The 24837-nt window shown below is 36.2% G+C and overlaps 1 protein-coding gene across 1 annotated transcript in view; it reads right to left on the minus strand.

Annotated features, from left to right (window-relative positions):
• Window positions 1–3444: 3444 nt before the first annotated feature.
• Window positions 3445–24837, minus strand: part of LOC133309382 (ABC transporter G family member 24-like) — a 48027-nt gene continuing 26634 nt past the window's right edge. The window contains exons 8-14 of the mRNA XM_061510144.1: window positions 23009–23943; window positions 18766–19062; window positions 17995–18453; window positions 17285–17433; window positions 6242–6531; window positions 6007–6140; window positions 3445–3816 (exon numbers count right to left, since the gene is read on the minus strand). Of these exons, the coding sequence (XP_061366128.1) occupies window positions 3660–3816; window positions 6007–6140; window positions 6242–6531; window positions 17285–17433; window positions 17995–18453; window positions 18766–19062; window positions 23009–23943 (2421 nt within the window). The 3' untranslated portion in view covers window positions 3445–3659. The remainder of the gene's footprint in view (window positions 3817–6006; window positions 6141–6241; window positions 6532–17284; window positions 17434–17994; window positions 18454–18765; window positions 19063–23008; window positions 23944–24837) is intronic.

Consider the following 24837-nt stretch of genomic DNA (forward strand, 5'->3'; position numbering starts at 1 on the left):
AATAGGAGAAGAAAATGAAAACACAAGAAGAAATTGCAATAGGAGAAGATGCAGAGAAAGGAGACAAAACAGAAACCCAGCCATCGATTTGTATGATAGTGGAGGAGAAAGAAGGCGTATCAGGGAATATGAACAACGGTATGGGCTAAATGGGAATGATGGTGGGAATTCACGTGATTGGACATATAGGCCAAAATGCTTCAGCCCACGTACAAGAATTTCAACGTAATCGCCTAGACTTATCCCTTAGTGGAGGAAGGCATTATTTTTTGCATAATAGGACCAACTTTGAAACAAGGCCCAATAGCCTTCTTCTTTAGAAGACACGAAGTGGGCTTTCTAAAACTAGCCCACAAAATAATGGCCAAACAAAAATCATGGGCTGGAATTCCAATTGTTTTTTGAAGTTATGGTGTGAGGTTCATGGAAAGAAAATGGAATTAAATCTACCAATGTGGTCCCTTGGTATAGTGGGTCTCACTTCCAACCACTCGTTGAAGTTGAGGGGGGAGATTTATGGAAAGAAAATGGAATTGAAGTTACCAATGTGGTTAATGTGGTTCAAACAATGGGATCCGGGAGGAAGTTTCTCACCTTACATGTCCCTCTTTCTTCACCTTGAGGACAAGGTGAGTTTTGGAGCGGGAATATTGATGGGCCTGAAAGCTAGTGAATTAGTTAGTTGGTTATGAAAACTATTCTAGAATATTCCTAAAGTATAGGATAAAATGTGTGAATGTGTGTGTGTGTGTGTGTGCGTATGTGTGTATTGGCTTATGGGAAAAATGAGGATCTATAGGAGTTGAGATTTCTGAATTTATTTTCTGTATTTTATCTTTGTAAGGAGTTTGTCTCCATTTATATTTTCTGCAATTTCATATTAATAAAAGTAGGTTCCGTCAAAAAATAAACAAACCATATAATCTAGGCTGCACAAAATATGGATAGAAAGGAAACATTGTGCTCAAGATGTCAAAGAGATCAACATTGCTGGAAACGCAACCCAAGAAAATAGTTAGAATGATCACAAGCCTAAAGAGCTGGTTGAAATGTTGCATGAGCAAGGAAGATGAGACTTTGCTAGAATGATTATCAATGGAAATATCTTGGAAGATAATTATGCACAGCAAAACCCAAAATTTTCCTCCAAATTCGTCAAGAACGTCATATTGAGTTTGAAATTGTGGCTAGGGTGCGTCACAATTGCTGATATGACTCATAAGTGAGTTAGGAGAATTCACCATTTGTATGATTCACAAAGAGACGTTGGTATAAATCACAGCTAAATCATTCATCATTTGGAGGGAGGGAGGGAGGGGGGAGCAAGCAAACAAGGCTAGAACTGGGAAAAAGATTTGTAAGGCCAGGCCACAATTAAAACAAAAACTGGGGCAGAGTGGGTCTCAAACAAAGACTATAAGGGTTTGACATTTTTTTCTTTTGGATTTTTTGATGATCAATAGAATTCCATTTGCAAGGACCAAGAGCATGTTTCACAGCAACATAGAAATATTTTTAAGACAATTTTCCAAAAAACTAGTAAAAGCTCAAACTATATTTTAGCCAATAAAGTAAGGTGCTGATCAAATCATTTTTATCTGGGTCAACGATGTAATCTTTTATTCACATAACATGGTTAACCCAGATAAAAGCTAAAACTATATTTTAGCCATACAAAAAAACGTGTATTTTATTTAGATATACTTCTTTGTGCATCAAGCACCCTTTTATACACATTTACTTACATGCACTAAACAAAAAGCTACTTAACAACTCTAACAACCTTCCTTATTTCACATTTCAACTTCTAACTACCTTACATTTCCCAACTGACACTTTAAGCAAATTCCAACTAATTACTTATAGAGACACCTAACTCTATAATTGCATTCACATTTCGTAATATTTGTTGACTGAGATATCAACTTGAGATACTTTTCTTCATGGTGAAGGCTTCTCAAGTAGGTTTTCTTCATGGTAAAAGCTTTTAACGTGGACCTTGTATTTTATTCCAAATCAGGTGTTAATTTACCGAGAAGCACTAGTGTCTAACTATAAATAACTTTGTCCCATTAGGCTGCATAAGAGATGGAGATGACCCAGACTGCAAGAAAATAACGATTCGAATCGCTTTAGATGATCCAAGACATACCATTGTAGCACCAATTCTTTGTAGTAGTGTATAACGATGTACCAGGCAAAGCCACCAATTGAGAAAATGAAAACTAATTATCACCTGATCATATCTCCTATTATAATTCAAGTTCTTATTGGAACTAAAATTTAAAACATAAAACATAAAACAAGGAAAAAATGCAAAAGAAAACTTCAGTTTTTATATTGATGTTAAATGATTCTATTACAACTATTAAAACAATTTGAAGGGTCCATCCATCGGTAAAACCACTCCATAAATGATAATTAAAGCTCCTTAACATCTTGGATAAAATTAGGACATATTATTCATTTTAATTACACTAAATCCAGTAAAAATTTGGCAATTGTTTGTTTTGCTTCATCAGGAAATGAAATAACTACAAACAAGCAAAGAATGGATCAATATACTGCAATGATGAAGAGATTCTGATTTCAATTAAATTGCCATCGTTTACAATGACATTTCAACAAAAGACTCGAGAGCATTGGAAAAGTCCTCAAGGATAAAGGGAGCTTGGATGGGAGAGAAAGGAAAAGGATATTCCAATTGAAAACTAATGGGGTCAACAAACAATTTATTGGGATATATTGAGGGCTTGACCTCAATGTACAGCCCTAACGGTTAATTTTTTTTTATTTTTTTTTTGGTACATTGCCAGGAGGTATCCCCGTTCAACCTTCTCCGGGCACTATGCCCTCGGGGTAAGGCCCGTTTGGGCTAGCCCCTCATTGTAACAGTGGGTGCACTAAACTTCGCAACCGGAGAAAGGACGAGACTAATCCCCCAACCGAAAATTTTTGACTTATCCTCTGACCCCCAAAGATTTTTCAAGAAACTGATTGAGGCAGTGTTTGATCCCTGCACCAAGCAATCCCTTGGGAGCTCAGCTACCAACTGAGCTACCTTTGGGGGTATAACGGTTAATTTTTTAAGTATGAAAAAGTTGGAAATATTTTAAGGTCATAGGTTAAAATGTTGTGGCTATACATCGTATTTCTCGTAATGTTTAGAGAAGGGTTCATTCTTTTTTTTTTTAATATTTAGATAAATAATAAATACTTTCAAAAATCAATAATGAATTATTAGAAAGTTACACAATGATACATTACTTTGTTCCTTTACTTTTAAAATATTCTCAAATAAGAAAAAGTTTTTATCCCTCTATTTCCTTCTACAAATTCCTCTGTCCAGACATTTTCAGTCTTACTCCTCTGGTCCGTTTTTCACTTAATAAATATCACTACCAAATTTACAAACAACAAACTGTAAAAAATTAACGAAGCCAGTAACTAATGATACATTACAGGAATAAACACACCAATACTAGCCATAATACGATCTTATCAACTGCATTTTGCATGATATCGCATCAATATTCAACATTAGCCCAAAATATTAATAAACACACCATGTTTTTTTTTTTTTTTTTGGAAACAATTCTATTCTTGCCTTCCAATTTGTACACCTCTAGGTCGTGAATGTGGTAGCTTGAAGATTGGTCTTACTTTTTTTGAAAGGTAACCATACAGAAAAATGCTAGTACACGAGCAATTACACCCATAAGAATGAGGATGAATATGCATAAACTCCAATCATGAAGATTATAGCCACTTTTCAGTAGTGAACCACAACGAGTTATGAGCCACACTCCATGATACCTGCAGTATAGAAGTATTTAGCACAAAATTTATCCAGATTCAAATCTGTGAACAATTATGTACCTCAAATTATCTATTGTTCTTTCTTATTGTATATATATATTTTTTTTTTTAAGTTTTTATACTCTCTGCATAAATTGCAAATAATAATTGAGTACATAGAAAAAAAACAACTCAAGAATATATCAATAGCTTATTTAATCTATGGGCTTTTCTCATTCTCTTTACCTTCTCATGATGCAAATGCAATATTTAATCCTACTGGAAGCAGATGTTAAAGACAAAATGTGAAAAATAGGAATTGGGCATTTACATTGTGTTTCGAACAGAAAACTTCATCCAACAATAAATTCGATTTCAGCAATTTAGGATGTGATGATAAAAAATTTTACTGCAAGCTTGGCACTAGGAACTGGTCAAAATATTAACATCTATCATCCACCGGACTACCACCATGTTTCTTTATGTATAAGGGCATAATCCTTAGATAACCTTAAATCCTTAGATACTCTTAATAAGAATAACAAAGTTTAGAGACTATATTCCCGAATGAATAAATAATAGGAGGTTAGTGGGTTACTTACAGGGGAACCATTAGCAGTTACGAGGTTAGGTAGTTAAATAGAGAGAAAATGTAGATGGAGACATCTTTGGAAAATAACAGGAACTTGGACATTTTGAATGGGAGAAGGGGATACCGCTAGTAAGAGGCTTCTTCCTCTTGTAATCACCAATTTCGGAATATAGATATCATTCTTTCTCTCTACCTTTATCATCCTTCCTATTACTGTAACTCCCTAGTCAGAGAACCTATCACTATTCCATATGAAATTGAAACCTTTCGTCCCCAAGTAGCGTGTTCTTGTATCTCTTACATGAAAGAGATTAGTTTCCTGTTTGATACATATGAAAACCTTTCAGGAGCTTTCACCTAATAATTTAAGCTTTTGATAGAGTTGGTCCTTCATATAGTATAAAGGCATCTAGGACTAAGTGTTCAAGAGTTCGATGGTGCCCTTATTGTTCTAAATAAAAGTATAATGAATTCCAGCACATGTTAGTTGATCCAATGCACTGTCCACATTTCAAACTTAAATGATTGGCACGAGGGAGCGTATTAAATATAAAAATCATTTATGAGCTTGAGCCTAAACCTTTGGCTAACCGCTTAAGTTTTTAGGAGAGTTGGTCCTTGACACTTGTTAGAGATATATAAAACCATTAATATAGCCTCACCCACCCTGTAAAGGACCAATTCAACCCAAAAATTTAAGTTAGTGGATGAGGCTATATTAATTGTTTTATATATCTCTAACAACACTTTTAAAATTTCACCACTTAATCTCTGTGTTTTCAACTTCATCCTATAATCCTTCGTATGCACATCTAGCATCACTATCCTATGCTAGTTGGCTAGACACTCACTCGGAATCACTTATCAATCTTTTTATCCTACTTTGACGTCCATAATTATTTTAAGCAACTAATCAACTAGTATTTCTTCCCACTAAAGGCATTTTTTGTTGTTGAAATCAATTTGTTTTTCAACTTTCAACGTTCTATGTCTAAAAGCAACAACATATTGTTCCAAAGTAGTCTTTCCCTCCTCATTTTGTTCTAAAAATCGATATCGACCATGGACACCGAAGCTCTGATACCATGTAAAGAACCAATTCACTCAAAACCTTAAGCTGATGGGTAAGAGCTTTTTAATGGTTTATACTATTCTCTAAAGATCTTACCATAGATTTTCTTCTCAACCAACATGTCTATTTAGATCGCATTGAATAAAGATTTATTTTTTTCTAGTGTGATGGTTAGGATCATTCCCTAGATCGTCCCTATTTACCTTGAGTCTAAGCAACTAGTCTAACTTAAGGTGCATAAACACAATGTTTTTATCCTTCTAATCTCTGTATTTTCTATGTCCATAGCTATTTTGGTTAATGTTCAAAATGTTGTGTGTTCTCAATCTCAATCTCTTAGTTAGCACCGGTTTTTCACTGCATTTAGGTATGCAGCACGTCTATTACTAGGGATGTCTAACACAACAGCCCTTGTTTATTATTCACTTTATACAGGCACCCATGGAGATGTAGCAGCCCTTGCCAATTTGGCGAGTCCTTGCCAGGGAACATTAATCAAATACAGGTGTAAATCAATCTATAATCATTATTGACAGTAAATTACCTTTCAGCATTTGCAATTACAAATGCTTCTAAAGCCCACTTAGAATAGCATAAATCAGCTATGACCTTCAAAAATTTACTATCTTTTGGTTGTGTTGCAACAAGTGTCAAAACAACTGGAAGAAGTACTGACCACTGCAAGAAACAACGGGTAAGAGGGGAAGTGAGAACATAATGAAGAGTAATATTTTAATAGGGAATTGATAAAGGTTTTATGATTTTCTTAAAATACTCACTAGCTGAGCTGCGCCGGGTTCAAAGAATATGGCCAATGCATATGCTATACCAGTCACACAGTATACAAGACAAAGCAGCACAATGTAATTATCTGCAAAAGTTGATCTTGGATAGGTAAAAAAGTAGAACATAGAAAGGTACACCACAGGCTTGATCATTGTATTAAAATGATCAATTGTATCTTTAGAGAGAAAATAAGCCAAGCTGCTCATGCCAGAATCACTCTCCCTCCAATAGTGTAATTTATCCAGAGAAAATGATCTCAAGGCCGCTATTTTGCACAAAAGAGCTGCAATTAACAACAATAATAAATTAGAAAAAAGCACATGAATTCTAGTAGATTGTTTGCAAAGATATTAAGTTTATTTTTATTTCCAAAATGAATATCATTCCACAATCAGCCATGGTTTACCCAAGGCTCAAATAAAAGTATGATCAAAAGTTTATATGCTTATGGTACAAATACAAATATAAGTTGAGTAATTATGAGCAATATAGATCTTGGTTGTTTGATAATAAGTATCTAAATTATTTGCGTTAAAAATAGTGATAGTGATCAATTTGTCTTTAAACATGGAATTCTGGATAATTTTTATTTTTATTTTTCAAATGCAATTTATTACATTATATAGATGCATATCAGTAATTAATTTCCTAAAAAATGAGCTAAATATAGGGAAACAAATAAGGAACTGTAAGGAACCATTTCAACCCAAAAGTTTAAGCTGGTGGATGAGGCTATATTAATGGTTTTATATATTTCTAACACGCCCCCTCACACGAGAGCCTACTAGGCATAAAGGGTGGATAATACACAGATCCACCTACTTGTGCTAAGAAATTCCACAAGAGAAAGTGGGGGGCGATGAGGATCGAACTTGTGACACCAAAGCTCTGATACCATGTAAAGAACCATTTCAACCCAAAAGCTTAAACTGGTGGGCAAGGCTATATTAAAGGCTTTATATATCTCTAACAAGAACATATGCCCTAAGTAATCTATCCAATCAGAAAAACAAATCTATAATATTAAATAATGATTCCTTTTATACATACAAAACTCGCACTCAAACTAATGAATGGATAATTATCTTTCCTTGCTAGCTCTGTGTTTGCAGCTCCTCCTTAGTCAACAAATCTACTTATTTAAGTCTAGAAGGGAAATATGCAGTAGTAATCAACCCACTACCCAATTTCTCTTAGATGAAGTGACAATCAATCTCAATGTATTTTATTCTATCATGTTGAACTGAATTATGAGCAATACTAATGGCAGTTTTATTATCTCAAAAAAAAAAAACTCATAGGTACTTCATACTTTATCTTGAGATTTTCCAATGATTTTTAGCCTTAGTAATTCACAAACCCGTTGTGTCAACTCGAAATTCTGTCTCTACACTTGATCAAGACATCACATTTTGTTTTTAACTCCTCCATGTTACTAAATTCCCATAAAGAAACATCCAATCACCATAAGTTAATCTTCTATCAATAATTGATCCTATATAATATACATCGGTATACATCATCATGGACATTTCTCCATCTTTTTCCAATAAAAATCTTCTCTTCCGAGTAGTTTTAAGATACTATAGAATTCCATACACAAATGTCTTTCTATCAAGTCATGCATTATCCATAGCCTCCCTCCCCGCATTGCTAATACTGCATAGGTTGAGTTAAGAATAGTATTAGAATAGTGGTGTAAAAGTCCAACATAGTGTGTATCTCTTTGTATTTTTCATTTGGCTTGTTATATAATAGAACCAATGTTGTGTAGTTTAACACAACAAGGATATGATACCTCTTTGTTACTGATATTTAACATGGTATCGAGAGTCTAACGAGAGAAATCTTAATCGCTTCTCTTATTTCTCTTTTTCATAATTTTAATATGTTGTAGAGAGATATCACCCACATTGAGGGATTGCCATCACTTCTTTTCCAGTTACTCCTTCGTTGTGGGGTCTCTAGTTTTTTTGTTCATTGCAGCAAGCTCACTGTCGTCAATTTCCGGCCACCGTCAGCCACCATCATCTGCCCTCGGAAAATTTTTCCAATGACCGTTATGATCAACAAGTACGTCAACGGACTCAAAAGGAGCCGATCTATTCAACGCCGCCAGCCCCACCGTCGTCGGAGTCCTCACTCACCACTTCAATCTCTGTGCATGACTACCACGTGCCACCTTCCTCCGGGCCGTGCAGCGTTTTTCGGTTGCCGTTCGCTGTCAACCAAGGGCAAACAAGGTCGCCCATCCATCCTCTTTCCAGATCGGCCTCCACTTCGTTCAAGGAGATTGTTTGAGCTATCCACCTTCTTGGAGTCTCCACCGTTCGCATTTGTTGTTCGAGTTTGATGTTCTCCATTGTTTGCGTTTGACCCTGTTGCAGATTGCCGTCGTTGCACTCTGCTGGTTCCAGATCTGTTCGTGCACCTTCAACTGTTCGCGAGAAAGTTCACCTCTGTTCATCGGACCAGTTGCTGTTGTTCGACCTCGTTCATGTTTTCCGGCGAAGCTCCGACACTGTTGTCTTTTCCGTCATCTTCTATCGGTCTATTCGAAGCACTCAATTAACTGTTTACTGTGTTTGGTGCTATTAAGTGTTTGCAATTGGCTTGTAGTTGGCCTCTGTGATATTATTTCTATATGTTTATCGTGTTTCCAATATTTTTTATTTGTGTTTAGCTTTATTTTGGCCCCCGTCAAGAGGAAACCAATGCTGCTCACCAACCATTTGATGAAATGTCTGAGAGGGATCATGATGCTGATGTCTTGGCCAGATCAGTTGTCTTCGCCGATGTTCATTCCGGCACCGTCCATGTTGCTGATGTCCATTCCAACACTGTCTCTTTACCAACTTTTCAGACTGATGGTAATTCCAGTTGATTTGTTGTACGTAGTCATTTTATTTCGTTGATGTAGCACTGTTGTTTTTTATTCCTAATAGGAGTATTATTTATGTAACAAGCTTGTAGCATATGATCTATATGCTTCAGCTTGAGGGGGAGTGTTAAGAATAGTGTTAGAATAATGGTGTAGAAGTCCCACACAGTGTGTATCTTTTTGTATTTTCATTTGGTGTGTTATATAATAGAATCAATGTTGTGTAGTTTAACACGAGGAATACAATTATACCTCTTGGTTACTGATATTTAACAGGTTGTTCACTCCCCTAACGCCCTCTACATCGTCCAGTATTCCACAACCATCCCTGGTTGCCTTTGCTGATTTTTTGAAGTGACTTGAGGAATGTTCAATCCTAGTTCCATTGCCTTTATTGTGCAGATTGGTAATTCATTTGCTTATCTCTCCTAATCGTCATCCCTAGGTCCTTAGATCCTAGATTATTGTTCCACTTATCACATTTCTAATAATAAATCTTTGTTCTCCAATCTTTCTACATCTTGTTATTTATCCACCATCACCTTAGCTAATGGCTCCAAAATATAGTCCAAAAGGTTGGTATTGTCTATCTGTTCCCTTATCTCTTGGTTCCCCATTTAATTTGCTTTCCAGTTTGACTTGTTTTATTGACTATGTGATCTCTTTAACTAAATATTCTATCTTTCTATACGACTGGAGTTCAGGGCAGATGATTGGCACTGGATGTGAGTCAAATGGTCTGCACTAGCTTTCCCATCCTTCTCATGTTTGCATAGTCAAGGATTCCCCTATTTTCATTCATGTTCAATTGCATCATCCTAACCTTGCCAAACTAAAGAAGTATTATCCAAGCTATCTTATGTTGTAAATATTAGAATTTTATCAATTTATTTGTATTAGCTAGAATACTTTAGAAGTGTATTTTGAGCTTAGCTCATTAGGTCTTTCAGTACTCTTTAAATAGAGAGCTCTTGTACAGATATTATTAATTCAATAATATACAAATCTTATTTTCAAGTTGGTATCAGAGCTCTCGATTCTGAGGACTCTGCTTCCGCAATTTCCGCTGTTAGAGCGGAAACCTTTTTCTGTCTGCCTCTCGCCGCCATTAGCCACCGAAAATTTTTTCCGGTGACCTTTTGGACCGAGAGGACCCTTATTGGACTCCTTTTCCTCTGATTTATCCTTTTATCTACTATTTCTGGTCAACGACGTCCCCACACAGCTTTGAAAACAGTAAACTGAATCTGTTTTTCACTGTTACGCACTGTTCCAGTGACTTTTTGGACTCCGACCACCCACAGACAGGAGCGCAACCTCCGTGCGACCATCACCTAAAAAGCCCAACTCCGGCAGACCAGACGCGCCTCCACGCGCACTTCCTTCTTCTGCGCGTGACACCCACGCGCTGAGGAGTTCTCCGGCGCGTGACAACACGTGACGGAGGGGCTTCACCTCGGACCACATTTGCTCAGCTCGTCTCCTTCTTGTGCACCTAGATCTGTGACTATTGTGGCATTTTGACTCGGTTAGGATCTTTCTACAGTGTTTTTGGTACTGTTCGTTGACTTTATTCGTTGTTTTTTGGTCGTTTTTCTTTTTCTCAGCCCTTATTATGTTGAACGTTGAAAATACTCCAACCAGTCAATCATCTGGTACATGCTCGATGGCTATTCTTTCTCCAAATGACCTTCCTCCTCTTCTTCAGAATTATCATCTTAATGCGAAGAATTATTTGCAATGGTCCCAACTTGTTCGTACCATCTTAAAGGTCGTCGTAAAATTACTCATCTTGAAGGACCTGTTCCTGCCAAAACAGATCCAAAATTTGCTGACTAGGATGATGAAGACTCTCTTATTATGACATGGTTATGGAACTCTATGACTTCTAAGGTTAGTCAACATTGCATGTTCTTACCTACCGCTCTTGAAATCTGGGATATTCTCAGACAGACTTACTCAAGGAAGCAAGATGCTGCCACTTGTTATGATCTGAGGAATCGGATTTTTTTTACCAAGCAAGGCTCTCTCTATAACAGAATATTATGGTATTATGAATGGGTTATGGACTGAGCTTGATCAGTATGAGAATTTGAAGATGGAATGTAGCAAGGATGCAACCACTCTAACCACCTCCATTGAACGCAATAGGATCTTTGATTTTCTTTGTGGTCTCAACTCAGAATATGACTCTATTCGAGTTCAAATTCTTGGTAAGAAAAAATTACCTTCTCTTTCTAAAGTTTTTCACACTGTCAGGGGTGAAAAAAGTCGCAGGGATGTCATGATGGATACCAAAGTGTTCGAAGGATCCATTATGCTCTCATCTAAACTTACTACTCCAACTCCTGATTCTGAGCCCACTGACGGGTCTGCTATGGTCTCAGCTAAGCCACCTCCAAGGTCTTTTCCTCCTAAGCCTAGTAAAGAGGGGCATTGGTGCAACTATTGTAAAAGACCAGGTTATACAAAAGAGGTTTGTTACCGTCTTCATGGAAAACAACAGGTTCAAGAGAAGTTTGGTAGGTCAACCTCATGTGGTCAGTCCTTCTTTGCCCCCGACATTTCTCCTCGGAATGAGACCTCACAAATGCCTGGTGAGTTTACTACTATTCACCGTGAGGATTTGGAACGGCTTAGGTCCGTATCTGAACCTCTCAAAAAGCCTTCTGGTATTGGTAATTTGGCTATGACTGGTAAGAACTCATGCACTCATTCTTTTGTTGCTTCTTGTACTGATTTCAAAACTTCATGGATTGTGGATTCTGGTGTTACTGAGCATATGACTTGCTGCACTGACCTTTTTCTTTCTTATAATCCAACTGTTGGTATCCGTACTATAGCCGTAGTTGATGGATCACACACATCAGTTGCAGGTTCTAGTAACATTAAAATCCAACCCTCCTTGTGTCTCAAGAATGCTCTCCATGTTCCCCAACTTTCTACCAATCTCCTTTCTACTCATAAGCTTACTACAAATTTGAATTGCACCGTAACCTTTTTCCCTACTCATTGTGTTTTTCAAGATCTCACCACGGGGAAGACGATTGGAGTTGCTAAGGAGCAGGGTGGGTTGTATTATCTGGTTCCAGACTTTGCTGCAAGGTACTAGGGATCAGACTTTGATGACTCGTCAGTCTAATTCAGATTCTCTTATTTGGCTTCATCACAAGCGCTTGGGTCACCCTCCTTTTAGTTTACTTAAGTCTATGTTTCCGTCTTTTTTGTGTCTCAGTCTGTTGAGTCTTTTAATTGTGATGTCTGTCAGTTTGCAAAACATCATCGTGTATCCTTTCCTTCTAGTGAAATAAAAAGTATTGAACCATTTAGTTTTTTTATTCATTTTGATGTTTGGGGACCTTCTAAAGTCTCTAATGTTTCTGATGCTAAATGATTTGTTTCTTTTATTGATGATTATACTCGGATAACATGGATATTTTTTATGAAAGATAAGGCAGAAGTGACACAGTTGTTTATTCAGTTTTATTATATGTTTGAAACCCAATTTGGTAAAAGTATCAAACGCTTGAGATCAGATAATGGTACAGAATATGTTAATCAGCATCTTTCCCAGTTTATTAAAGACAAAGGAATGACTCATGAGCTCACATGTGTAGATACCTCTCAACAGAATGGGGTTGCTGAAAGAAAAAATCGAAATTTGCTTGAAGTCACCAGAGCATTGTTGTTTCAGACATCTGTACCCAACTCCTACTGGGGAAAACTGTATTAACTGTAGCTTATTTGATCAACCGTTTACCCTCCCAAATCCTTGGCCATGTAAGTTCTGTTGTGATGTGTTGCCTTTGTCCATTTCCAGAAAATGTATTTATCCTTCTGTTCCTATTATGCAGATTCTCCAGTCTCGTGTCTTTGGATGTGTTGCCTTTGTCCATATCCATAAACAACATCGGAGTAAATTAGAGCCTAGAGCCCTTAAGTGTGTCTTCCTTTGTTATGTTCCCAACAAGAAAGGATACAAGTGTTACCACTCTCCAAGTCGTAAATGCTTGTCTCTATGGATGTTAGCTTTCATGAATTTGAGTCCTACTTTCAACACCCTCAGCTTCAGGGGAAGAACAGTATATAGAAGCTTTATCCATTTTCTCTTAGTCTGAGTCTCTCTTTCTGTTGCCTACACCTATTACCCAAGTTGAGAAGGAAGACTTAGTTGCTGAGAATGAATCTGAATCCTCATGTGACATGCCTCCTATTGATCGACAAAGAGTACGCAAAGCTGGGACACCTGAATTAGTGTATCAAAGGAAGAAACAACTCACACTGCTCCATTAGCAACTGCAATCGCCTGAACCGCTGGTAAGTACTGAATACACTACTTCTTTTATTCCTAAGCCTGATATTAATTCTGATGATTTACCTATTGCTGTAAGGAAAGGGGAAAGATCCTATACCCAACACCCTATTTCTCATTTTGTTTCCTCTAATAATCTCTTTATGCAGCATAGAAGTTTTATTACAGCACTTGACTCCATCTCAATCCCGAAATCAATACATGAAGCATTAAATGATAATAATTGGGTTCAAGCCATGCATGATGAGATGAATGCGTTGGAGAAGAATAATACATGGGAAGTTGTTGACAGGTCAAATGGAAAAAGGGCAGTAGGGTGCAGATGAGTGTATACTCCAAAGTATAATTCTGATGGGACTCTTGAGAGATATAAAGTTCGACTAGTAGCCAAGGGGTTCACACAGACCTATGGTATTGACTACGAAGAAACATTTGCTCCAGTGGCCAAAATGAATACTGTAAGAATTTTGTTATCTTTTGTTGCTTATTTTAATTGGGATTTGAAACAATTTGATATGAAAAATGCCTTTCTCAATGGCGAATTAGAAGAAGTTTACATGGAGATCCCACCAGGATTTAACTCTACAAATGGAGATAATAAAGTTGGCAGATTGAAGAAGGCGTTCTATGGCTTGAAACAATTTCCACGTGCTTGGTTTGGAAGATTTACTAAAGTTATGCTTTCAATGGGATACAAACAAAGTCAAGGAGACCATACTCTTTTCTTTAAACATTCACAAGAAGGTAAGACCACTATCCTTCTAGTTTATGTTGACGATATAATTATAACAGGAGATGATATAGATGAGAAATGTGCTTTGAGAAAAAGACTGACTGCTGAATTTGAAGTTAAAGATCTAGGAAATCTGAAATATTTTCTTAGGATAGAAGTTGCTCATTCAAAAAAAGGCATTTTTATTTGTCAACGGAAGTATATTCTTGACCTCCTTAAAGAAGCAGGAAAACTCGGATGCAAACCTTCCAGTACTTCGATTGAGCAGAATCACAGACTAAGAAGTGAAAATGAGAGCCCTCCATTTGACAAAGGACAGTATCAACGAATAGTGGGAAGGTTGATAAATCTAGCTCATACTAGACCTGATCTAGCTTATGCAGTTAGTATCGTTAGTCAATTCATGCATGATCCAAGGGAGAAACACTTGCAAGCTGTGGACAAAATTCTCCAATACCTGAAAGGTACACCAGGCAGAGGACTATTGTTCCAAAGAGGAGGAAATCTCTCCTTAGAGGTTTATACAGATGCCGATTATGCTAGATCTGTGACTGACTGACGATCTACTTCGGGCCATTGCATGTTTTTCTTTGGAAATTTAATAACATGGAGAAGTAAAAAGAAAATGTGGTTGCTAGATCAAGTGCAGAAGCGGAATTTTGGGCTATAGCTGAAGGGATCTGTGAGTTACTATGGTTGAAAATCATTCTTGATGATCTCAAGGTGAGATATGAAGGATCTATGAAATTATTCCGTGATAACAAGTCAGCCATCTGTATAGCCCACAATCCAGTCCAACACGATCGAACTAAGCATATTGAGATTGATCGCCACTTTATCAAAGAGAAACTTGATAGTGGCCTGATTACTATTCCATATATTCCTTCTAGTCGTCAATTGGCTGATGTCTTGACTAAAGGTCTCCCTAATGATAGGTTTCAAGAGCTTACTAGCAAGCTGGGAATGATAAATATCCATTCCTCAGCTTGAGGGGGAGTGTTGTAAATATTAGAATTTTATCAATTTATTTGTATTAGCTAGAATATTTTAGAAGTGTATTTTGGGCTTAGCCCATTAGGTCTTCCAGTACTCTTTAAATAGAGAGCTCTTGTATATATTATTAATTCAATAATATACAAATCTTATTTTCAAGTTCTTCTTTGTCTTGTGAGTCATGTCAATGTGGAAAACACACTCGCAATACATTTTCCGATCGTGTATGTAGTTGAGCTAAATATCCATTTATTTAGTTCATTCCGATGTTTGGATTCCTAGTCGTACTATGTCTACTTTGGGGTCAAATGGTTTGTAACATTTATTGATGATTACTCACAATATACTTGGTTATTATTGATAAACAAATCAGTACGAGTTGTCTTCCATCTTTCAACAATTTTAAAATAAAATCAAAACAATAGTTTGGTATCCCCATTTGTACCTTGCATAGTGATAACTCCTGATGGCTAGCTTGATATTCTTCAAGCTAGCATAGTTGCAGAAAGGTATACTAAGGTTTTTTTGGCTTTATTTATAGAGATACCTTCTCACAATTCCAAAAAGACTTTATGTCCGCCTATTTCTCTCAATGACGGCCACCCCTTGCATAGATGCATATCAACAATACTTTTCTTCACGATGATCTCACAAAAGTAGTGTATAACGATCATCCTTCTGTATTTTTTGCACAACGATGTATTCTTGACGTCTTTATCACGTGCGCAAATTACTCTAGGGCCTTAAACAATCCCCCTGAGTTTGGTTTTGCTAATTTAGCACTGTGGTTCAACAATTCCAAATAACAAGGAGTGAGGCTTACCATTTAGTCTTCTACCATCATTCAGCTCAAGGATGCATCTACTTGATTGTGTATGTTGACGACGTTGTTATCGTAGGCAGTGATCACCATGGAATATCTCATGTAAAACAATATCTTTGTCATCACATTTTAGACAAAATATCGTGGGAAACTTTGATAATTCTCATGGAAATTCTTGAAAAAACAACTCTATGGAATGCAAAACTTGTAGATATTCCTACACATTCAAATACAAAACTATCTCCAAGGATAAAGATAACACTCAGATTGTTGGATAATCAGACGCCGATTAAGCAAGTTCCCTTGTTGTAGGATATCCACTTTAGGGTATTGTGTGTTCATCGGGGATAATCTAATATTCAAGAAGAGTAAGAAATATAATGCCATCGCAACGTGAAGTTTTGAAACTATAAAGAACCAATTCAACACAAAAGCTTAACCTGATAGGTGAGGTTACATTAATAGTTTATACTATTCTCTAACATGCCTCCTCACACGAGAGCCCACTGGACTTGAAGAGTGGATAATGCACAGGCTCACCTATCTGTGCTAAGAAACTCCACGAAACTTAATTATATTTCTCTAACATAAACAAAATATAGTCATGGCATTACCTACTTGTGAACTCATTTAACTCAAATAGTTACTTCAAGAACTTAGATAAGGGAGCTTAAGCAGATGACTCTCGTTTGTGATAATCAAGCTACATTACACACTACCTTGAATCCAATGTTCCATGAGAGAATAAAATACATTGAGATAGATTTGCATTTCAACATAGAAAAGACATTACGTTAATTCAAATGACTAGCTAGCACTGGAAGATGTTTTCACTATGTTTTTAAAAGGTCCTTGAATAAGTTACATATGTAACAAGCTTGGTGCATATGAATTTTATCCACCAACTTAAGGAGGAGTGTTAGTAATTATTAGTAACTACATTAATAATATCATGTTGATTATGTAAATAGAATAGATAGAATTGTGTATTATGGCAATCAAGAAAGGGTGGTATTAGTATTTATTCTATATTTATTATTTTTGGCCATACGATCCAGACCCCATTGTGTAGTAAAACACACAAATTTGAAAGGTGTTTAAGTAACAATCTTCCTTTGTAATCATAATTTTGTAACTATAGTATTTCTTTTTGAAACTTTGAGAAATTATTAACAAGAAAAAAACTTTGTGTGCATTATCACTCTCTGGTTTCAAACACAAAACTCAACCTATACAATAGCAAAGAAAATTAGTATAACATGAAGAGCATTCTAAAATAAGTCAAATAACTTACATACAGCAATCACCGTATAGGTGTATCCAGCTGCACCAAAGGTCTGATCACTTGCTTTAGTAAGTGATCCTAAGCACGCTCCAGCAAGTAATAATATTAAATAATCTATGGCTTGAATCTTAGCTTCCCTTAGTCGCTGCTTCCCAACCCTGAAATAACATCGGCATGGAGTAGGGTACCAGCAACTACCAAAAGAAAATGCAAACACCAAATTAAGTGAACATGTTCATTATTAAAAGGTTATTTCTACTCTTTCTCCCATTAATATAATATGGCACTCAGTGGACTAAAATAGAGAAAAGACATTGTGACATCTTGCAAAGCTATTCTCTAACATAATTTGCAGAGCTGATTCCACTGTAATTTTCCATCAAAATGTTGTATACTATTACGCATTAACTTCCATTTTGGTTTCTAAAATACAAGGAATGGAGTGGAGCTAAGACAATGACGGTCATATGTTCAGAAGAAAAGGTTTTATTTGTACTCTCCACAAAAATTTGGACAATGACAATTTCAAATATTATTGTCGAATATTTAGCATATTCACAATCTGCTGACTCTATCCATGCTACATTTTTGAAAGAGAAACTATTCTCAGCAAGACAATTATAATGCTCCAGGAAAACAATAATCCATATCATTAACAAGTCATTAAAAAAGTTTAAACTTTCTAGTTAACAAATAATTGAAGTCATTTGATGGTTTACCGTATAAGGAAGTACTTGTATTGCTTGAATATACCAGCAGTTTTCCGACTGGATAAATCTTTGGATCTTAAAAAATTCAATCTTATTTTCTCCCCCTTTAGTTCCACAATGTTTTTCACATCTTGCCATAATTCTTCAGCAAAGCTTCTTTCTACATCAATTTCTTTAGCAGGGTCTACAGTTAAGTACATATTCTGCCACATGTCAAGAGGTACAGGGTATCCATTATGAAGCATCCATCTAACTGGCAGATCCTTATAACTGATCCCTGAACTTTCACTAGATACTGCTATGCCCTCCAAAATGTCAATGAAGTAATCTGGAGGATTAATGCGCTCTGGGATATTTATCCCAAGGCCTGAAAAGTATTCTTCAACTTTCTTAACTGATCCATGATATACAGTAAGACCTCCCTTTGCCAGGAGTATTAAGTCATCAAACATCTTAAACAAAGAATAGCTGCAGCAAAAAGTTCAATCACAATCGAAGGGAAAGTAATAATATGGTTAAAAAGTCCAAATAAAAGCATGGAATATGATATCGGTTTTCAAAAAGGCTTCCCGTTTATAATGTGCATGCAGAGATCCAACAAGGAGCATTTAAAAAGAATGTGATAGAAATTGGATCTTAATCACACAGAAAGCACAGAAACAGATGTATGTATCTCCTCCTGGCCCAAAATCAAGGTGATTTAAAATCAACTGAAAATTAATGTAATGATAAATGAGGCAAGCCATATTCCAATGATGCAGACAAAGAATTAAAAGTCACCTGGGTTGGTGAACCACCAAGCAAATGTTCACTCCTTCAAGAGCTTCACGTCTTAGTGCTCTAAGAAGGAGCTGAGACGATGCACTGTCCAAACCAGATGTCGGTTCATCCAAAATCAAAAGTGAAGGTTCCATGACCATTTCCAATCCAACATTTACACGCTTCCTTTGGCCTCCAGAGATCCCACGCTTTTCCACAGTTCCAACCAAAGAATTTCGTACAGACTGAAGCCCCAAGAATTCAATAACTCTTTCAACAACCAGAACTTTGTCTGGTTTTGACAAGTCAGCAGATAGCCTTTCACAGTAAGAAAAACTCATTTTATAACCAAATATTCAAACACACGAAAGCTACCACAAACAAAATAATATGTGTACAAGTAATAAAAGAAAAGGGCAAGAAAATCAAGGCTAGACAAAAGAAAACTGATATACTAGGCAGACATATAGGAAGATGATTATAAGTTCAAAAGTGTTGCTTCTTGCTAGACTATCTAAAAGTACATGTGAACAGAAAACTGAAAAGGCTAAATGATGACTGAACTTAGGTATTCCATATATTCAATTTAAATAATAATTATAACCCCATGTTCTTCTGGTCAATGAAGATATTATAAGTCTTTTTGTTCTATTAGATTAAAGAAGTCCTAATAACTTGCCATTCCACTTTTTTACAATTTTGCACAATAATACCTCAATAATAAGTTGGATCTTCATAGAAATCTGTTGGTTTTGGAGATGAAAAATATAATTGAGAAATGAAGTACTAGTTTATTGATGCATAACAATACAACTTATAAAGAAAAATAATAAAAAGAAACTGCTCACGACTACATAACTTCCCATCAATAGAAAAGAAAACTGCTCACTTCATAACTACCCATTAAAGCATAAAAGTAACTGCTCGCTACTTAACAACTCATTAAAACAGAAATAAAAAGTGACTCCTAAATAATTAAAAATATTGCAGTTTCTAAAGCATGATTTCTAACACTCCTCCTTGCTTTTGGAGCTGCAAACACCAATCTTTTTCCTTAGATTTTCAAATTTGCTTGCAGGTGCACAAATGGCTACATTTCATTTTTGATAAATATTGGACAGCAACCTTGTTCCACGAATTGTTGGGTCTGGTGGGTCATCTTCTAACTCTTCTTGCCAATGTTCCACTCCTTGCTCTTTGCTTATTTGGATGAGAGGACTTGATTTATGCTTACTCATGGATGCCTCTTGTGATTGTGTCCAGTTCCACTTCTTATCTTCATGAAAATAAACATCTGAGTGGATCAACTGCAGCTTATTGGAGGCTCTCCAACTTGACTTAGGAAATGGATTTCTGTTTTGTTTGCCAAATTGAAAGGCATTACAATTTGGAAAATAATCTGCAAAGGTTGGTAAATCATTTGACAGCTCCTTCTCAGCTCCTTCTCCTTCATCAACAACATATTTGAGAGGTGAAACAGCAGCTTGCTCCTCCTTGATTGGTTCAAATGAGAAACTATTGCCTCTCATTTTTGCTTTGATGATTTCCTTTCCATTCTCATCGTGAATGAGACAAACTCTATTTTCGAAAAGCACTTTGAATCCTTTTTCAATCAATTGGCCAACACTCAACAGATTTTGTTGAATTTCGGGTACAAAAAGGACATCAGGAATAAACTTTGTACCTGAGCAACTTGTTATTGCAACAGTCCCCTTTCCTAAGACTGAAATATAATCACCATTGCCTATTCTGACTTTGGTGATATTGGTTGGCTTTAAATTTTTGAAAAGCTCCCTGTCATTGGTCATATGATTTGTGCAGCCACTATCAATCAGCCAACTCTCACTCTCTTCGCTGCTTGCAAAACACGTTGCCACAAAGAGTTGATCCTCCTCCTCCTCCTCTTGATCAGCAACCTTAGCTTCTTCCTCTTGCTGTTGATTTTTGCTCTTGCATATGACTGCTTCAAGCCCCATTTGATTGCACTTGATGCATTTAGCATCAGGTCTCTGCCAACATATGAATGGAGGGTGACCCATTTTGCCACAATGCTGACAAGGTGGGTAACTTTTCTTTTCACCCTTTCCTTTGTTGTAATTAGTTTGTTGGCTCTTGGCTAGAAGAGCACCTTCAACAGCATGATCTTCCCTCATCAATCTTCGCTGCTCTTGGGCTTGGAGAGCATGTAGCACTTCTGCAAAAGTAATTTTAGACAGATCTTTTGTGTTCTCCAACGAAGCAATAGATGCTTCGTACCTCTCTAGCACTGTTACCAGAATTTTCTCAACAATTCTGGAATCTGCAAAATTACCGCCCAGTAACTTTATCTTGTTGGCAATGCCCAACAATGTGTCTGAGTATTCCTTGATTGTTTCAGACTCTTTCATCCTTTGAATCTCAAATTCGCTCATTAAGTTAAGCACCTGCATGCTTCGAATTCTTTCATCTCCAGCATATTCTGCCTTTAGATAGTCCCAAATTGTTTTTGCCGATTTGAGAGTCATGACCCTAGTAAAGATGGTTGTAGAGATACCAGCAAAAAGGCATGATTTTGCCTTTGCTTTTCGGTTTTTTTTCTCCTTATGATTCTTGATCTGGGCCATGGTGGGATTGTCCGGCAGAGGAAGGACTTCATAATCCTCTTCTACAACTTCCCAAAGATCCAAAGCCTCTAGGTAAGCCTCCATTTTGACGGCCCAAAGATCATAGTTTTCCCCATTGAAAACTGGAAGAGCTGCTTGGGAAAAACTTGTTTCAGAATCCATTCTACAGGTCCCGTAAGAAAAGGGCTTTGATACCAATTGTTGGTTTTGGAGATGAAAAATATAATTGAGAAATGAAGTACTAGTTTATTGATGCATAACAATACAACTTATAAAAAAAAATAATAAAAAGAAACTGCTCACGACTACATAACTTCCCATCAATAGAAAAGAAAACTGCTCACTTCATAACTACCCATTAAAGCAGAAAAGTAACTGCTCACTACTTAACAACTCATTAAAACAGAAATAAAAACTGACTCCTAAATAATTAAAAATATTGCAGTTTATAAAGCATGATTTCTAACAAAATCCCTACAGTACCTTTCAACGACAAATTATTCGTGTGAACATTTAAATAAGTGTATGTAAATGGAGTGCCCCTGTAACTAATCTCTCAACTATTCCATTAATCAGAAGCTCAAAGTAGTGACTCTGCTTCACAGTTGAAACTCAAGGCTAGTTGTTCCCTCGAGTCTTGTCACTTCAAGGACAAGTATAACATGCATGCAAAGCAATTCAACCAGCTTTTTAATTCAACTGATGGCATATTCCAGAAGATCATCCATTATTATAATAAAAAATTGTTTTATTAGAAAGAGAGAAGCCAATAACAAAATGGCAGAGGATAAGGAATACTTTTGATAAATAAAAATAAGAAACTACACAAAGCAAAACAAACACATCAAACGGGTAAATTTCTCCAATCCAATGCATATATTTGGCCAAAACTGGAAATTCAAAAATAATCATAGGGCTCTTAGGTGAGGGGGGTGTTAGAGAATAATATAAACCATTAAAAAGGCTCTCACCCAACATCTTAAGGTTTTGGGTTAAATTGGTTCTTTACACACAATATGGATATTTAAAATTCAGCAACAGTTAATAATAAAAAACATTCTTGATGGTTGGTTAATCTATGTACTGTGCTATGTGAATTTTAAATTTGATGGTTGATTAATTAGTTTGACCATTTTTACTTTATGATTGGAAAATTGTAAAGTTTATTTCATCATAAGCAAGAAAAATTGTGGGTAAGAAAGAGTTAGGATAATTTATTATATCTAACAAGTCCCTCAATTTATTATATCCATTTTGTACCTATGGTGATGTTTCATAAGGAATGAAAGAGTTAAGATAATTTCAATCAGGATAATTTTGTACCTATGGTGATGTCCCTCCATAGTGATGTTTTTCTCCTCTATTCAACTATAGACTTCAATTTCTTCTTTTTCCCATCTAATACAACGAATAAAGTTGCATGCAAACCATTTCACTCTCGTATGCTTAAACCAGCAACTCCCCTTTTAAAGGGAAGTGGTCAGAAAGAAATTTTGTGAAAAAGTATAATTGGAACTAAAAATTTAATCCAAGATTAATTATTAAAAAATGACACAAATAAACATAAATCCAGGCCAAATGTAAGGGCATAAACTTGAATATGGATAAATGAATACAATTTAGAATATACTGCAGCTGGAATTTACAACCATGTGATTTACCTGCACTGTGCATTGAACCGGAAATTCTCTTCCACTGTCAGGTTTCCATGAACTATATCATCTTGTGGCACAAAGCCAATAATTTTCTTATAGGAGTGGATTGATTCATTCTTTCCATTTATAAGAATGGAACCAGTCACTTTGCATCCAAATGTCTTTCCGGCTATTGCTGAAAGAAATGTGGTCTTGCCAGCACCTGATGGACCCATGACAGCAGTGATGCGGCCAGGTTTAATTTTCCCTGTAACACATCTCAATATATGTTTCTTTTGTGCTTTCAAAGTGAGAGTTAGGTCTTTGAAAGAAATTTCAAGTAATGGCCGTTTGCTTTGTTCGCTTTTGGTCGCCATACTAATTACTCCTGAGAAGGTAAGGTTCTTGTTTTCTCGCTGCTGAACCTTCTCTTTCTCCAGTTGAGCATATGCATACTTAAAAATTTGACTATGCGTATGCAGTTGTTTTTCCTTGGACACTTTCGCTATAACATTTTTATATCTAGTTTCTATTTCTTCATGAAAGTTGTCACTGATATCTGGATCATTTTCAATTTCATGTATCATCTGCAACAGATCACTGTGTACTTTACCCTTTTCCTTTGGAACTGCAGATGAACTTGAAATCTTGCTTGAAGTAATAGGTTGTGATTGCGAAAACAATTCAATATCTGTTTCTGCAGTTCCTTGACTCAAAATTTTAACTTCTTCTGAGTCTGCCACATCCTTTGTACGAGAAAATGTTCGTGATAGTTGAGCTTGCAGTCCACTTGCACCCTTCTTGGCAGCATCTTTTGCAGCTTTCCATCTTTGGCGTGCATTTGCAGTCTTCCTTACACTTCTGGCCGCTGCTTCTCTGGATTTTGCCATTCTCCTTTCTCTAGTAGTGAGAGCTTGGTCAGAACAGCTGTAAATAATGAGGAGCAAAGTACTCAAAGCAGCCTGCATGAGCAGTTAAAAACTGTTAACTTCTAAGAACAAGGTCTGTATGTGTCAGCTTGTATGTCAACATCCCTGTATGTGACATGGTATTAAGCATTGGCCATAATTCCAAGATCATCTTTGCATATATGTAAAAGGAATGAAAAACAGAAGCATATAATATCAGAAGTTTTTTACTAAGCATGTATCCATATGGCTACTTCAGTCACAAATTGTTGGTACGGGATCCTCAATAACCAATTACAAATACAAAGCAAAAGACTAAATGAAAGTTCAACTATTTAATACTTGTAAAAGGGTATTCTGATTATTATTGAATTGTGTAAATAATCTGTACAAAGAGGTCTCTATTTATAAAGAATAAAAGACCTAATTCTTGAACTAATACTTGTCCTAATGGGCTTGGCCCAATACAACAAATAATAATAATAAAGTAAATAACTAATTGATGAAAAGAAAAGGTGTTTTTCTGTATAACACTATTGATTGATTACATTGAGAGACCCAATAGGTCCTATTTATATTGAGTACAAAGAACAATGCTAATAAATAGCAACAGTAAACTAAGAGGCTTATTTACAATAACAAGAGACATTAATAAATAAGGGAACAAATAGCAAGGAAGTAATAAATGATAATCTAGAATATTCTACACTCCCCCTCAAGTTGGGAGATATATATTGATCATTCCCAACTTGCTGATCAAATCCTCAAAGGTCGGCTTAAGTAAACCTTTGGTGAGAATATCTGCCGTTTGTTCCTTGGTAGGTATATATGACAAGCATACACTACCGTCTTCTAATTTTTCTTTGATAAAGTGACGATCGACTTCCACATGTTTTGTTCTGTCATGATGGACAGGATTTTGAGCAATGCTGATAGCAGCTTTATTAT

This window comes from Gastrolobium bilobum, unplaced genomic scaffold (genome assembly GCF_033153095.1).
Source record: "Gastrolobium bilobum isolate Gb01-03AN ecotype WA unplaced genomic scaffold, APGP_CSIRO_Gbil_v1 utg21251, whole genome shotgun sequence".
In the NCBI taxonomy this organism is placed as follows: domain Eukaryota; kingdom Viridiplantae; phylum Streptophyta; class Magnoliopsida; order Fabales; family Fabaceae; genus Gastrolobium; species Gastrolobium bilobum.